This window comes from Nuphar pumila, chromosome 2 (assembly GCF_984573655.1).
Source record: "Nuphar pumila chromosome 2, dmNupPumi1.hap1.1, whole genome shotgun sequence".
Classification (NCBI taxonomy): Eukaryota; Viridiplantae; Streptophyta; class Magnoliopsida; order Nymphaeales; family Nymphaeaceae; genus Nuphar; species Nuphar pumila.
In genome coordinates this window covers 144,496,129-144,511,713 of record NC_143250.1, presented here as the reverse complement: position 1 = coordinate 144,511,713, position 15,585 = coordinate 144,496,129, and the positions used below count along the sequence as shown (strand labels likewise).

The window sequence follows — 15,585 nt, the reverse complement described above, 5'->3', positions numbered from 1 at the left end:
AAGTTTTCTCCTCGCCGAAAAAAAAATTTACTCGTATATTTGCGCCCTTTGATTTCTTCACTGGCTTTCTTTGAACTGTGAATTCTGTTACTGTTAGTGAGGGGTTTGTGATGCATACCCTTTCTCTGTTGCAGTTGCACTCATGGAGTGACTATTCTTTATTCGTTTTGTTTTTCTATCCTTATCTTACATACTTGGTTCCCTTGAAAAATGCTCTTTCAACCGCCGCCTGTCTGACATTTGTCCCACCCTTGATGATGGTGAAGGCCATGTGTCTGTCCTAGGACGTGCATGCAGCCCTTGCTGCCTGACCACACTGACCCATCATTGTCAACAGGCGTACCACCTTGAGTTGGACTGCGCCTTACACGATTTGCGATCAGAGTGTCCTCCACCATCAGGACACGACATTGAGCCTCCCCTACCCAGGCAGACCCGTCCTCTGCAGGACACGACATTGAACCTCCTTCGTTGAGTGGACGTTGTTGTTGTGCGTTCAGTTTGATCCCTCTCCCTGGTCTGCATCATCGTTCGGACTAATGTGCTCGCCTGAGTCCCTACTGTCCACCTTTCTGACTGTCTTTGTTTCCATGTCCTCCGTCAGTGGTTCGAAGCGGTTCGTCGGCCTTTGTTTTCGACCATCCTTCCCTTGTAAAGTTGTAGTATTTGTTTCTGGGTCACCTTCATCTGGTGTCCGGGGTCGGGTAAAAGGGTTGGGGGAGGCGATTTGGCGGGTCGGGTTCGGGTAAACTGGTTGATCCGCCCGCCTAACCCGCTTATTAAACGGGTCAGACGGGTTGGCATACTCCTAACACGAACCCGACCCGTTTAATAAACGGGTTAGGCGGGTCAACCCGTTTACGACACAAACCCGTTTAAGCCAATCCCGAACTCGGCTAAGAAGCGGGTTGGCGGGTCGTGTCAGATTTTGCCACCCCTATTGCACACGCTGGATCTTAGTCCAATGTGTTAACAAATGTCAGCCGAGTTTTTCAAAAATACTGAAAACTTTATGGTGATATTTTTCAAAAACATATATTGACTTAAAGTACGATGTTGTGTTTTTTGTCACGATATTACCATGTTAAAGCTTTTTAAATTTTTATTATTTACTTTTTGTAATTTTGTTCCTTGAGGAGATTTTTTTTTGAAAGGCAAGCTGGGTTTAGTCTGACCCCCTACCAGTTATACACTATACCATTGGGTTTTGAACCTGCAACGTCCAATACAAGGTGACCTGCACTAGCTGCTCCTACCAGACAAGCTGAGCAGTTGGTCCTTGAGGAGATTTTACTGAGAAAAGATTTGTGAGATTTGTCATAAAGTAAACGATATGGTTATGGAGTGACCAGTTTAATGGTTCGGTTTGGTAATAGGATGGCCTACTATCCATTTGAATGATCGTGGTCTCCTCCTTGGGATGACAATGACTTGAATTATGGAGACAAATGATTCGGGTCTGCTAGGAATATGGACAACCAAAAACCATTTAAGTACAAATGGATTACAATTTAAGAGTTTAATCTTGGGGCTTGAGACACCTGTGATATGCAATTAGTTTCCCATTGTATGAAAAACCCACTTTTATCTGAGTAAAAAGTTTTATGCTTTGTGAGTTCCAATAATTTTGTGGGGTTTGTGATATTAGATTTTAAAAGCCCATAACAATTATCCCCAAGAGGTTTAGCGAAGTGGGAGGGGACCTTGTGATAGACGTGTGGTCAGAGTTTAATTTTAGCCATCATCAACCCCAAGAGGCAAGGGCATTATGTCCCTTATTCGTACCGAAGTAAGGCAAGTTTCTGAGGGAAAAGGTTGCACCACAGATTTAGGATAGTCAACCGCAAGTACAGCAGGCATAGCCAACACGACTAAATCTGTGTTTGCAGTAGTTTCCTGTTATTCTTGAAAAAAAATCTTATAACTCAACAACCCATTTACCAAAGATGACTCACTCGGGGTTTACCTTGCAGGGAGGTCAGCCCATTAAGGGACCCTGTTCTCAATAAGCAAAGATCAAGTGCAATATGATTGCACAAATATTTGTGCATTAGGCACCTGATCACCCTCCATCTTGGGGACAGGGCCTGATAGTTGTGGGGCCCAAGGCCTGATGGAGGGCAATTAGGTGCTTAATGCATAAATATTTATACAATCATATTGCACCTGATCCGGGCTCATTCTCAATGAGGGTTTAGCGTCTTAAAAAAAATCTCACTTTTGCGCTATATTCATATGCCCTCTTGATTTTCCTTTTGCTTTTATTGAAGGTTTTATCATGTAGATGTCAATCAATGGTTCAATAGATTATCTAAAAATGGAGAGAATCCTTGATTATCAATTTATGTCGTGCCATATAATTAACGAAAATTACATAGTTTATTTGATGATTTAAAAAAAAATATTCACACGTGAGCTCATTGGTGCAGAAGCCCGAGGTCCCCCTTTACTCATTAGGGAAGATCCAAGCTTCGCCTCACAGTAAGGGATAACCACCTGTGAGTTTTGAACCAGTGACATCCCTTCAGTTTGGTGGAATCCACGAGTCACCCCTAGCAGATGAAGGGAGTCATCACGGCATTTACAATTATTGTAAAAACCCATGTAAAAAAAAAAGGTGTTGGACGCGGTTTCTCGATCCTTGTCCTATTTATTTTTTCGCATTTACTTTCTGTTGCCACCACACTTTATGTGCCCAGGCTTATTTTTTTTTTGCATTTACTTTCTGTTATCGTCGCACATCATGTGCTCAAACTTATTTTTCTGTATTTACTTTTATGTACTTACTTTCTATCTTTGCGTTTTTGCTTTTACTTTCTGTTGCCACCGCGCTTCATATGCCTAGACTTACTTTATGTATTTATTTTTCTGTACTTACTTTCTGTCTTTACGTTTTTGCTTTTACTTTTGGTCACCACCACGCTTGATGCGCACATGCTTATTTTCTGTATTTACTTTTTGTTGCCACCGTGCTTTATGTGCCCAAGCTTTGCTATCACATTTTCTGTTGTTCATTGATTTTATTCTGGGTTGCCACACCTGTGCGAGGTCTTGCTTCTTGTGTTCTTCCATTGCAAGCCTCGCAGGGCGTGTGGATGCACATACCAATTTTTGCTCTTTTCGAAGGGAAGCGAAATTGCGTACTGACACTCCAGTCTCGAGAAGGGAGTGTCCTGTGTGAATTACAGACTTCTCGAGTGCACAACCATGCATAGCAAAGGTAGCATTTCCCTTTACGTTGCTAGATGCAGCTAGCTTCAAACCAAGCCGAGTTACTTGAGAAGAATGTTTGGATCCACGTCGATCCTAAGCCTTGCATGATACTTCTATGGTGAAGACTAAGCGTAGACTTACTTACAGTATGCAAAGCTCTCTGTTGGGTTATCTTTTGAGAAACCCATGCCTACCATCGTAGTTGTACCTTTATACAGGAGCGGTATGTCATACTACGATGAGTAGCACAAGAGGTCGAGAAAATCATGAAGCTTGCAATGAGCATATTTGTTGAAACACACAAAATGATAATGTTGCGCCTTCACAGACAAGATGCTCAAGTGGGTCTAAAGGACCAGAGCATATAGAATGAGGAGAGAGTTGAGCAACTCCTGTCGCGCTCATTCACCTCTTACGGTTCATCGAGAGAGATAATAGATGGTACAAAAACTCTGATGGACAAGTTGTTAACAACCACCGTATAAGCAAATGACTCAGCTTCCCCAGTCATCGGAGTTAGGAGAAAGGGACTACCAAAAATTATCCTAGGTGGTATCTCCCATAGACTTCTGTAGAACTAGGATGCATCTGTGGCCAAGAATGCCTTCGAAAAATTCTCTTTTGGTCACTGGTCGTCCCCTTAGGAGCAGACTTGAGGTTATTAAAAATACATGGCATAATAAACCCTCGAATCAATCTTGAATGTTTCTACGTTTCGCATCTATGCGTACCCTAAGACTAGCTAATATCGAAACTAAAGATATCTTGTTCACAATATTGTGCACTCTTAAGTTTCATGAACTGCTTACTGTGTTAGCTCATATATTGGGTTTGTTATATGTTTTAGTTAACTGCTCTCTGCATGTAAAATCAATTGTACATAAAATACTTGCATGCATAGTTAATTATTCTTGCTATAACTATTAAATTCAATTGCATATCATGCTTTTGTTTTTATTCATTCTTATCTTATTTTGAGTACCTACCAATTTTTCGTAAAACTGACCTATTTTACAAGAACTAGTGACATAAGTTTTTTTCAAACAACCGATAACGGGATGCGAGATGGCCTGAGACTTCACTTTTCTGCTCACAATTTTGAGCCCTAGTTACCTATTTTTGTTTGAAATTGTGTAAAAGGAAACCCTAACTTTTGTACAACGAATAGTTTTCATAATGAATATTTTGGCTCCCTGATTTTCTTGTTAAAATGATTTTGATAAGGATGGCTTGATGAAAGAGTTTTACGGTAACGTGCCCAAAGTTGTTAACTTGTTTTGTTTTTCAAAAAAAAAATATAGTTTCCACAAATAAAAACTCTAAAAAATGAAGGATTTTATAAAATATTTTAAAAAGATTTATAAGTTTGAAATTTTGGAGCATTACAATTATTGTCCTAGCCAACCACAAATCACAAAAACGTTGGCATTCTAACCTTGTACCATGACATTTGAATGATGTTAAGCATGCATTGTTCTGCCATAGTTAGGGGTGGCCATTGGGCTGGGTGCCTAGCCCATAACAGGTCACCCCTACCAGATGAAGGGAGTCCTCATGGCATTTACAATTATGGTCCTAGCCAACCACAAATCACAAAAACGTTAGCATTTTAACCTTGTACCATGGCATTTGAGTGATGTTAAGCATGCATTGTACTGGCATAGTTAGGGGTGGCCATTGGGCCGGGTGCATGGCCCATAACAGGTCAGGCATGGGCTGCAAAATGCAGCCTAAGCCCGAAAACAGTTGGGCCATCCAGACTCAGACCTGGGGCCTGACAGGCCCAGCCCGAGCCCAATTATAACTGACTCTGGCCGGGATGTGGGTCCGGCCTGTCAGCCCTTACCGGACTTAATCGAGCCAGACCGGCCTGGCCCGGTGGCCACCCCTAGCCATAATTGCAGGTAATGATCATTTTCATGTCTCTATAGAATAGTTTTACACCACTTTGACCACAGAACAAGACAGTTTAGGTGTATCCTAATCTCCCACAACCTCAATGCCTGGCTATGAGTCAAATTGCAAAGGTGGGATGCGACCTTTCCCTTAACTCCACCTTCCTCCCCTCATTTTTTCCTTCATGAAAACTGGTAAACAGCTCCTAACTCAAACTGGAGACATCCTCAACCATGATAAAATATTCATGATTAAACCAGTGGAAAATGTAACCTTTTTAATACATGCACCATGCACAAGAAATGAGGTTTGAAGTCTGTTATTTTAAGTTGCAATGCAATGAGCTGGTGATGAACAATAGGATGTAAAAATCAAGCCCACAATATTACTATTGTACAAAAACATAGTAATTGAGGGAATTGATGAAAAAAAAGAAGATTCTCTTCAATCACATTCAACTTATTGGGATGTATTCTATCATATGAATTTCCAACTTTTCGGTCTGCCCCTTGTTTGAAGATAAAACTCAATTAGACGCAATGCACAAAGGATATTAAAGAAACATGAATAAATAAAAATTACAGTAACATAATTGGAGTCCTCTTGTAAGAGTGTTGAAACAATCTTCCCAAATTCTCACTTGGGCTTCTCAAGCCAATCATGCTAACATGCTATGATAGCCAAAGTGAGTATCGAATCTCAACTAGCCCCACAACGAGGTAATAAGGCTATAATTCAATCAATTTTTTCGCAAAGTAGGTAATGAATACAAACCAACCAATGAGGAGGAGGGAGAAAGATGCTAAGCCGATCACAGTTGGCCAGCCAGCCATTAGAATCCCCATACAGAGCACCACAATAAAGGGTAGGAAGGATCGAACCACCGAGGTGTAGTTGACCCAGTGTCCCTTGAACAAGATGAGAGCTGCCAAATTGACGATGTTCCATCGAATGGACCCACCATAGGCGAGGCGGTTGAGACAGTTTGCCACAAAAGAATGGCAATTACATGTGAAGAGATTATAGGATTTGTGCTGGAAATGTTGTGTGCTCAAGCGCAGCGCATCATCCCATGTGAGGGACGTCCCATTCTCTGAATGCTTATAGCTGTTATTGCAGGTGTGCGCAGCTAAGTGAGGAGGGAAGCAACACTGGATGTTTTCAAAGGTCAGCACATCAGAGTTTATAAAATACTCACATGACCCAAAAGAATGTCCTAGATTTTGGTAGCAGGAAGGCAGACAATTTTATCAATGGAAATTCCTCCAAAATCTTCAAAAATGTATATAAAAAATGGTACAAAAAGAACAACATATATTCACTTTAAAAATATTAAGACCACATGCTTGCTATCTCAGGTTTTCTACTAGTCCATTGAGAAAACATTTAAAAAAGCTTGAAAATTGACACGGGCTTATGAGGACTACCAAAAATTTCTAACAGCATCACTAAAATTCATTGATGGATCTCCCCAATGCCACATTATTCCCACCATTTTTGGGATCCTGTCAAGAATGTTCATTACCGATATAAGTGGCAATTCAGGCTTTAGGAATATTATAGGCACTTTACATCTATCAGAAGACAGGAAACCTTGTTGTTTCATTCTCAATGTCTCTCTCTGATTTTGAAAAAAAAAAAAGTTGCATGGTGGAAGTGATTGGGATAAATCTGGCATACCTGATCTCTGTCAAGTTGGATGTATCTTGCTACTGCACCAAATGCAAAATTGTCCACATTAACAAAATTGGAACCTGCAAAGTCCAATATGGTCCCATCTTCTGTAGCTATACCAATATGACCAATAAACGGAGCAAGCCATGAGACTATGGGAAGAGGGGTCCAAACTATGCAACATGGAAATCTGGCTCTTTTAGGATCCAATGGAGGGAGTGGCCACTTATCATGGAGCATTCTTTGATGTTGATTTGCGGAACCAATATTATCAGTCACATTCAGTTCCATGGGCTAGCCTTTCGGACTGGATACTTTAGTTAATGAAGATTAAGAATCAATGATAAATTAACCTGTTCCAAGTTACATTTACACTGCAATCTGTTTATTGGTTGATGCAGTTTTACCAGCAGAAACACCTACACCTTGTGATGTTAAAGAAATGTTAGTTTACAAACAACAGAAACATAAGCATGCCTATTAACATGAATGCTAAAACAACAATACTAGCGGCTACAAAGAAGGGTCCTGAAGGCATATTTAGAAAGTAACTCTCTAAGTTCACCTAGAACAGCACCAATACTATAGTAAAAAACATTTAGCAACATAAAATTGAGTTTCAACACAAATAAAATTGATCCTCAATGTAAAGAATACAGATTCAAGTATCAGAAACAATTTCCAGAAATGACAATTATTTGCAGTAAGAATAGAATCAGTTTGAAGCAACAAACATATTAAAGCAGATCCGATGAAGAGGTAGAACTAGTCCCCAAGTTCTGGTCTCAGAGCATCATAAAAGATGAGAACAGATCAATAAAAATAAGGATCTGTTCCAGGCACGGCCACATAATGGGTCCAAAATTGCAAACAAGAATCTTGATCACAACTTGATTAAACCTTCCAGGCAACAACTTTAGATGAGAGCCACATGATATCTTCACCATCAATCCTTCCCTTCTTTCTTTAAACCAAACAAAGGGTTTTGATGAAGGTCAGACACTCTGGATATGATCATTTAGAAGTGAGACCCTTAAACTTTGATTAGAATGCCTAAACTTCAGATTGATTTTCTGTTGGAACGTGGATACCAAATGCTCACAAGGATTTTATGTGGGCGGCAATCATGCAAGGTTGTTTCTTATTCTCAAAACTGACAACATTCAGTTGAGGCATCAACACTGCCTTGTTGCTTCACAAGAATTCCATTTCAAGGATAACCTTAAAATCATCCATCGGGGATACAAAAAACGAGACCCTTCCAGACCAGCTCAAGAGGCATATTGGCACATCGCGGACAACGTCGTAGATAGATTTAACTTCAAAGTTGACCATCTTCATCCGACTCTCCCTTAGTGCAATCTCAATCACTCTGCTTCTTTGAGAGAAACAAAGTTGTGCGTGACACCCATGTCTACCAAGGCCTTGGTCAGTCTTCCATTTAGAAGGACTTCCAAGTATAGGTAGTTAGACGGTAGGTGTCACTTACACAGTGTTGATCATCTGCAAGGCTCTGACAATCAGCACTTCTGCAACCGCACACCCCTCTTCATCTTGAACGACGTTCACAGCTTTGGGCTCATGGTTATCTGCATTCCTCTGACCACGATTCCTGTTAGGACATTCATTCGTCCAATGGTCATTATGATAGTGATAACAATCATGACAACAACGATGATAGTGTCACCCTCTGTAGTTGTTATTCATGTGCCTATTGTTGTTCTGTCCATCCTGCTAGCCACGATTCTGTTGGTCATCACCTTGTCGGTTTTCATTGTCAGCATTATCCCATGATCATTCTTTCTATTATCCCTCCAGTTGTTGTTGTTGTTGTTGTTATGATCATTTCTGAATGGCCTGACTTGAAATATTATGTTAAGTCTATTAATCTCAGCCAATTGCTCGACAACAACAAGCGTCGACCTCCTTGCCGATTCAGCTATGTAGCAACCCACCTTTGTAGTCCATATATGAAGAGGTACCTACGGTCTTGGTCGGTCATATTCTCAATGTCTAGCATCAACAAGGTGAAAGCCTTAACGTAGTCATGAATTGACCCAATTTACCTTAATGACATTGACTTGTTACAGGCAATTCTCTCCTTATTCTTTGGCAATAAGTGGTTCCACAATTCACGCTTTAGATCGTCCCATGAATCAATCGCCACAAGACCACGCCCAACATCACCTAGGCATTGTCTCCACCACAACATTGCATCATCTGTAAGGTACATCATTATGGTGCGCAATCTGTCTGCATCAACATCAAGGTACTATTTCATCAGGTAAATAAAGTTTTCGAGCTTCTTCGAATTGTGAGTACCTTTATACTTCGCAGGTTCAAGCAACTTGATACGCGACCTATCTCCAGTTGTTGCTCCTCCAGCTGAGACAGTCCTCAACCATCACTCTAGCTGGTCATTCTTCCTACTAATCTCGATCATTTCTTTGACCATAATGTTGAACCTTTCAAACAGTTCTTCAAATTTGGTGGTAAGATTGTCCACAGAGTCTTCCACCCCTTCCACAACAGACTTGATCTCGTGATCAAGCAACAGAAAAGCATTATTCACATCGTGAACCAACTCCTTAACATTGGTCACGATATTCTTTAACTTGGCAACAATGTGCACCAAAATTGCCACACGATCATCTGCCATGAACTCTTCTTTAAGAGGAACCTGACTCCCTTGAGCAACTTCTTTCTACTTCGGAAGGTGAGTTCCCTTACAAGGTGATTCTGTCATCTTCGAAACCATGATCAACGTCTGTCGTCGGATCGATTGACACTGAATGTCGAGTCTCTTTCCTAGGTTTGACAAGGCTTTGATTACCACTTTGTCACGAGCTTGAAAGTGAAGGCCCTCGTGACATGCCCCGATGCACACCAACACTGGGGACTGGCCTCTCGAGCGCGCGTGGATGTGCGCAAGCAAGCAAACAAAATCACATAATGAGAGTGAGAAGGTAGAGAGAGAGAGAGAGAGGATGCAAGAAAGCATAAACTTCTTATAGCAAAAGTAAGCATGTATAAAGGGGTCCTGTATCTCCTTATACACGGGGGGATCTTAGAGCAAAGCCCATTATAGCACTTAGAGAGGGTGAAGAGGTATTACATCAAGCAAAAACAAAGGGAAAAACTTGGCGGTTCAGAACATGAAGAATGCTAGACACAAATGGACAAGGAGCTTAAAATCAACCAATCAACATCGAGAAAAGCATATTGTCTCAACCAGCAAGTCTAAAAATGGACAGCTCTGTGTGAACCATAGTGGTAACATAGAGATCTCTTCCCAATAGATATGAAGTATACACAAATTATGAATCTGATTCCCACTATAACATCCATTACATCATGATCCAGACATCAATAGCACTTAATCAGGCTGTGGTTTACTTATGCAGCCAGGACCAATCATGTGCATAACAGCTTATGTGATTCCAGAGATGATTCTACTATTGCCACTCAAATCATGACTCAGTTTTCAAAAATAATCTGCACTTCTTCCCAGTAAAGTAATCACTGAAATGAGGGTCAAAATAAGAGAGCTGGACTGGTAGAGTTGCACTACCTTAACCAAGGATTTTCAGGTTCCCGTCTAACGAGGGCTATCCCCCATCTTGGCTATCAAAAATAAAAAAATATAAACAAGAAAGGTAGTCATTGTCATTTCAACTAAATGTCGCATCCAAATCAGCAAATCATCTAGTAGTCAAAACTCCACAATAAGAAGTGTTGAAGTTTGAACTTAATATCTTGCATCCAAATGTGTACACAGCGGATTATTACTTAAGCTCATACTCTATGTGACCTCACAAACTGCTGTCTTAAAACTGATTAGAATGATGACCTGAACTAGATCAGGTCATGTCTCACTAGGCAACAGTGCATAATACCAACAATAAACATATGAATCCACACATTCATATATTTGTAGATTGTAATGACCATCATTGAAGAAACATGAATGTCGTTCTCCAGCACATAAAAATTGTTAAGCAATAGTGGTGTGAATTCGTTGAAAGTACAGGGGCATAATTGTCAGTTCAACTGCTGGCACAAAACTGCATCATAACTGTTTTTCTTTTGTAACATGTTTCTTATCATTTTCTGTTTCAAATGTAGAAGTCTTTTAGTATTTTAAAGGAGCTTGGATGTATGTAATATCCCATTATTAGGGTGGTTTAATATAATAGATACATGAGAGAGCAACCATTCTCCTAAAGGGTGAAAGATTAGAGATGATAGCTATTAATTATCCTCCTCCATCTTTCATCTTCTTCATGATCAATTAATTTGGTGTGGATATTCAAAAAACAAAGAATATAATGCTCATCAAATGAAAATTACTTGACGCGTGCAGTTTTCTGCACAAAGTAATATATAGTACATATCATACCTACATCTCACAAGCAAAGCCAGATGAATGGACGGGGAGCAATGGCCAAGATCCAAGGTTTGCAATGTTGTATGTGTCTAGTATTTTAAACAATCTTGAAATTGAAAATCTCTAAATCAAAGTAACTAGCAATTGAAGTTTTTTTTTTAGATTAATTTTTTTTCCATGACAGAGATCAAAAATCTTTTTTACTTTAAAAGAGGATTGTTTAAGCATATGCCATGAACTGCCTAGAGGCTTGCATCTCAGCTAAAGTGACTCAACAACTTCAACTCTGCCTCAAGTACCCTCTCTCGTCTCTTCACAGTCCATGATGCTGAAACTGATGCAAGAAAAATCAGGACTTATGGAGGGCATATTTGACCAGACCATAGTTACCAGGAAACATATGAATATGAGAAGAGATGCGTGAAGCAGAAGCGGAGAAGCAAGTGTTAAAAAGTAACATGAAGTGGGAAGCGAGATACGATCATGAAGCAATTATGCAAGCACATGAAAAATAAATTGGAAACACAGAAAGCAATATGAAGCACGGCTGGAAGCAAACAAAAATGACATGAACACAAGTATAAAATGCTATAAACCAATACACAAGCTTGTTATAAAAAATATTATTTTTTAATATAAAAATATAGGAAAGGAGAAAGTGAGTGGGAAGTGACAAGAGAGGGAAACGTTAAGGAAGCAAAAGGGGATCGATTTGGGAAACGAGGAGGAAACAAGCTTCCCACTGAAGGGAAACGAGTTTCTCAAATTTCAAATGTGTGTTTCCCAAAGTTCCCTTCCTTTCAGGGAAGCAAAAAGTTTTTCGCTTCCCAAGATAACTTCCCCATGTAGCAAAAAGCTTCCAGTAACTATGGACCAGATCAAAAGAACTTGTAGTTGTCAGCTGCACCCAATAAGAAAAATAAAACCTAAAAGAAGCAATGATCTTCTAAGATATAGGAACACCAGTTGTATCGTTGGACTTGAGCTATGTCACGTGGATACGGCTGCAGAAAAGGAGATACAGCCATTTTTATGAAGTTTTTAATATGATTAATATATAAGGAGGATACAGAACGGGAGCCAAAATGGAGTATCTGTATGACATAGCATTTGAGCCATCACCCATTCACAACAAAACCATACAATTTTCTGATGGGTAAGATGATTTCACAAAGTTACCCCAATATCTTACTCAAAAAAAGCACAATCTGATCAAGCATGGCTCTTCAACCAGTGAACGCATGCTCAAAGATAATCAAAATGCATAATATTGTAAACTACTTCCGTGGAAAAGATTACACCTCACCAATTTCTTCTTGTAACTCCAATAATAAATAATCAACAAAGATTGCATGATCACACCACCCCACCCCAAAGAAAAAGAATACCCCAAACAGATTTCTAGGGTAGCACCATTCCACCAATAAAAACATCAGAAAAAAAAACATATTCAAGGGGGAGCAAGGCAACCCTCCTTATCTTACTTTGGGCATGATTCAGATAATGAATGTATGTAACAAAAACATGGTATAGGAAAAGAGAAAAAATAAAGATGCCCACAATTCCTTCACACTATCCCCAAAAAATATTACCTCAATAACAAGATATATAACATGAAATACATGGGGAAAGCCTTCTGCTCACTACTTTCTCACTTGCCATGATTTCGACGGCAGATGTATAGAGTAAAGGACGATCCTCTCACTCTCTCTCAGAAAAAAAAAATGATGTCAACCCAACGATTTTCCGTTTTGTTTCTTTATCAAGTGGAGAGAGAAACCGAACATTCTAGAATGGTAAAGTATTCATAGCCCACCAGTTCCTAAATTCTAACATCACAGAGAGAGGCGAGAAAAACGCGGAATTAGGAACGAATGCATCCGATCATGAAAAAAAATATCTTGTATTTTTTATCTTTAAAAAAAAATTCTAACATCACAGAGAGAGAGAGAGAGAGAGAGAGAGAGAGAGAGAGAGAGTCTCGATTACCTTGAGGAGGAGCCACCATCGTTCCTATCGAAGAGAGAGGGAGAGAGATCCAATCAGCTTTCTGTCAAGCTGAAAAACATAAATACTTTTCCAATACTCAAGTTGGAGTAAATCATTAAACAGTAAAGGACCGCTGACTCAATGACACTGAGTCCCCTTCACAGCTATTACATTCAACCACTCTGACTCTTCAAAAAATTTGAAGATTGATTTTAGGAAGTTTACGTTTAACCGCCTAACTTATGAACAAATTACGTTTACCCTCTGTGTTTCAAAACTTTTCGAATAATGCCTGTATTTTTACCATATTGCTCATATGACGTCCTGTAAAGTTATTGATTTAACCTTAAGTGTACTACAACTTCAAAAAGCCACGTTCAATCATTTAAAAAAAATGATTAAAGAGTCAGTTGGACTTGATATAGATACTTTTTTAACCCAAACTATAATACAACTGCAAAAGGTGACAAACAGTTATTTAAAAAATGATTAAATGTCATTTCATTAAGTTAATTACGGTAAATGATAAAAAGTACCCTAAAGTGGTTATATGAGTAATATGCTGAAAACTCAAGCGCCTATTTGAAAAAGCTTTAAAAGAGGCGGTTAAACATAATTTTGTTTTCATAGGTTGAGCAGTTAAGCGTAAAACTCTAATTATCTTTTTGTCAAAAAAGGTAAGAAACATAGCCTAAAGTATAAACCTTTGCTAGGGGTGGCAGAGACCAGGGGGAAAACGGGTCCTGGCCCCTAGCTCCGTTTGGACAAGGGATGAATGACATGAAATGGGAATGGAGGCAGGGATGGATGTTAAAATAAAAACCGGTGATGGAGGCGGGAACGGAATTGCGCTTTCCTCCGCCCCAGCCCATTCTGATCCCTGCCTCGCTCTGTCCCAAATTCTTGTTTAAGGATGGCAATGAACTGAGAGGAAACGGGCCCTGCCCCGCCTCACTTCGTTTGGACAAGGGATGGAGGACATGAAACGGGAATGAAGGTTAAAATCAAAACAGAGGCAGGGATGAAGGACAGGATTTTGAGATGGGCAAGGGTAGAACCACCCCTGTCCATTGCCATTCCTAACCTTTGCACACCTAAGTTTTAAGTATTGTTAAAAACGTGCTTAAACTTTTTTTATTATTATAAAAATGCAAAGTTTACTTTCGTCAAAGTTGTATGCTGTAATTATCAAAACTCAGATGTGTTTTTGTACTATCATCAAAATGTTCGGTATATGCTTAAAAATTCTTCCAGTTGTTTAGTACCAACAGGGGCTCCGCATGGCTGTTAGGAAACTGTCAATGCATGTCTCCCTGTGGGGGGATGTTGCAGGTTCAGAAAAACTCTCAGCAAAAAAATCCTCTGGTTTGGAAGGGTACGAAAACTCTTACAGATTTTCCATTGTTTTGTATCACTTTTTCTACATTTTTCTCGCTTTCAAACATGCCCTTAATGCCACCATCTAAGTCTTTGTCGGTTTCTGTGATCAACTGAGAGGTAAAAGTCTACTTGAACCTCAGCTGGATATTTGACATGAATAAAAAAACAGCTGGTTGAATGTAATAATTAAAAAGTTAGGGTTTCCTCTAAAAATATATTTGATAATTTTATATATATGTTTAAAAATTTTCAATGCTTGTGAAAATTACTCTTCAAAAAAAAATATATATATATATATATCCAAAGATGTAACGAGAGAAAGAGAGAAGTGTGTGCTTGTCTGTGTAAGAGGTCTATCATTGGAGGGCAGATCAGATCATATTGTATGTAATCGATTCATCGAATCAGGATATATTCAATTGTAACCACACTTCTCACTTGATCTAGATGTGTTTGTGTCTGTGGGGTTGGGTAGGGATGGCAGTGGGGCCGGGCCGGGGACCAGGTCTCCACCCCCGCCTCGCCTCAAGATTAGAACCTCCATCCCTGCACGGGGATGGATTTTAACCTCCACCCCCGCCTTCATCCCTGTTTCATGTCCTCCATCCCCGGTTTAAACGGGGATGAGGCGGGGTGGGGCCGGGCTATTGCAGGGAAAAGTAGCAGGGACGAGACGGGGCGGGGCAGGAAAAAGTGTACGTCCATCCCCGAATGGGGATGGATTTTAACCTTCGTCCCCGCCTCCATCCCCGTTTCATACCCTTCATCCCCGCCCCACTTTCCCCCTATCTACTGCCATCTCTAGGGTTGGCTCCTACAGTTTTCTAGAGAAATACACAGTTCCCAAGCAAGATGTGTGGTAAAATTGAATATAACTGATGATTGGTTTTCTGACCTCCTAATTCACATGATAACACAGTGCTAAGGTAACTAGATTGATTAGGCTTGTAATGAACTTCAATAAAGGCGGTGACAATTGGTAGAAATTCTAATAAAACCTTGTGAGTGTCACTCTTTGTGCAAGCTGAAGCATGGCGACTCTTTGG

At 39.9% G+C, this 15,585-nt stretch overlaps 1 protein-coding gene across 2 annotated transcripts; it reads right to left on the bottom strand.

The window, feature by feature from the left end:
• Positions 1–5,660: 5,660 nt before the first annotated feature.
• On the bottom strand, positions 5,661–13,290 carry RTE1 (protein REVERSION-TO-ETHYLENE SENSITIVITY-like protein (DUF778)). Of its 2 annotated transcripts, none has more exons than XM_089998422.1 (3): positions 13,160–13,290; positions 6,790–7,208; positions 5,661–6,260 (listed from the first exon to the last, which is right to left on the bottom strand). In XM_089998422.1, exons 2-3 carry the CDS (start codon positions 7,072–7,074, stop codon positions 5,838–5,840), a joined length of 708 nt encoding a protein of 235 aa, XP_089854548.1. In that variant the 5' UTR covers positions 7,075–7,208; positions 13,160–13,290; the 3' UTR covers positions 5,661–5,837. The 2 variants fall into 2 exon arrangements, with proteins under 2 accessions (XP_089854548.1, XP_089854549.1); XM_089998423.1 differs by having other exon boundaries at positions 6,790–7,202; positions 13,160–13,197.
• Positions 13,291–15,585: the final 2,295 nt, after the last annotated feature.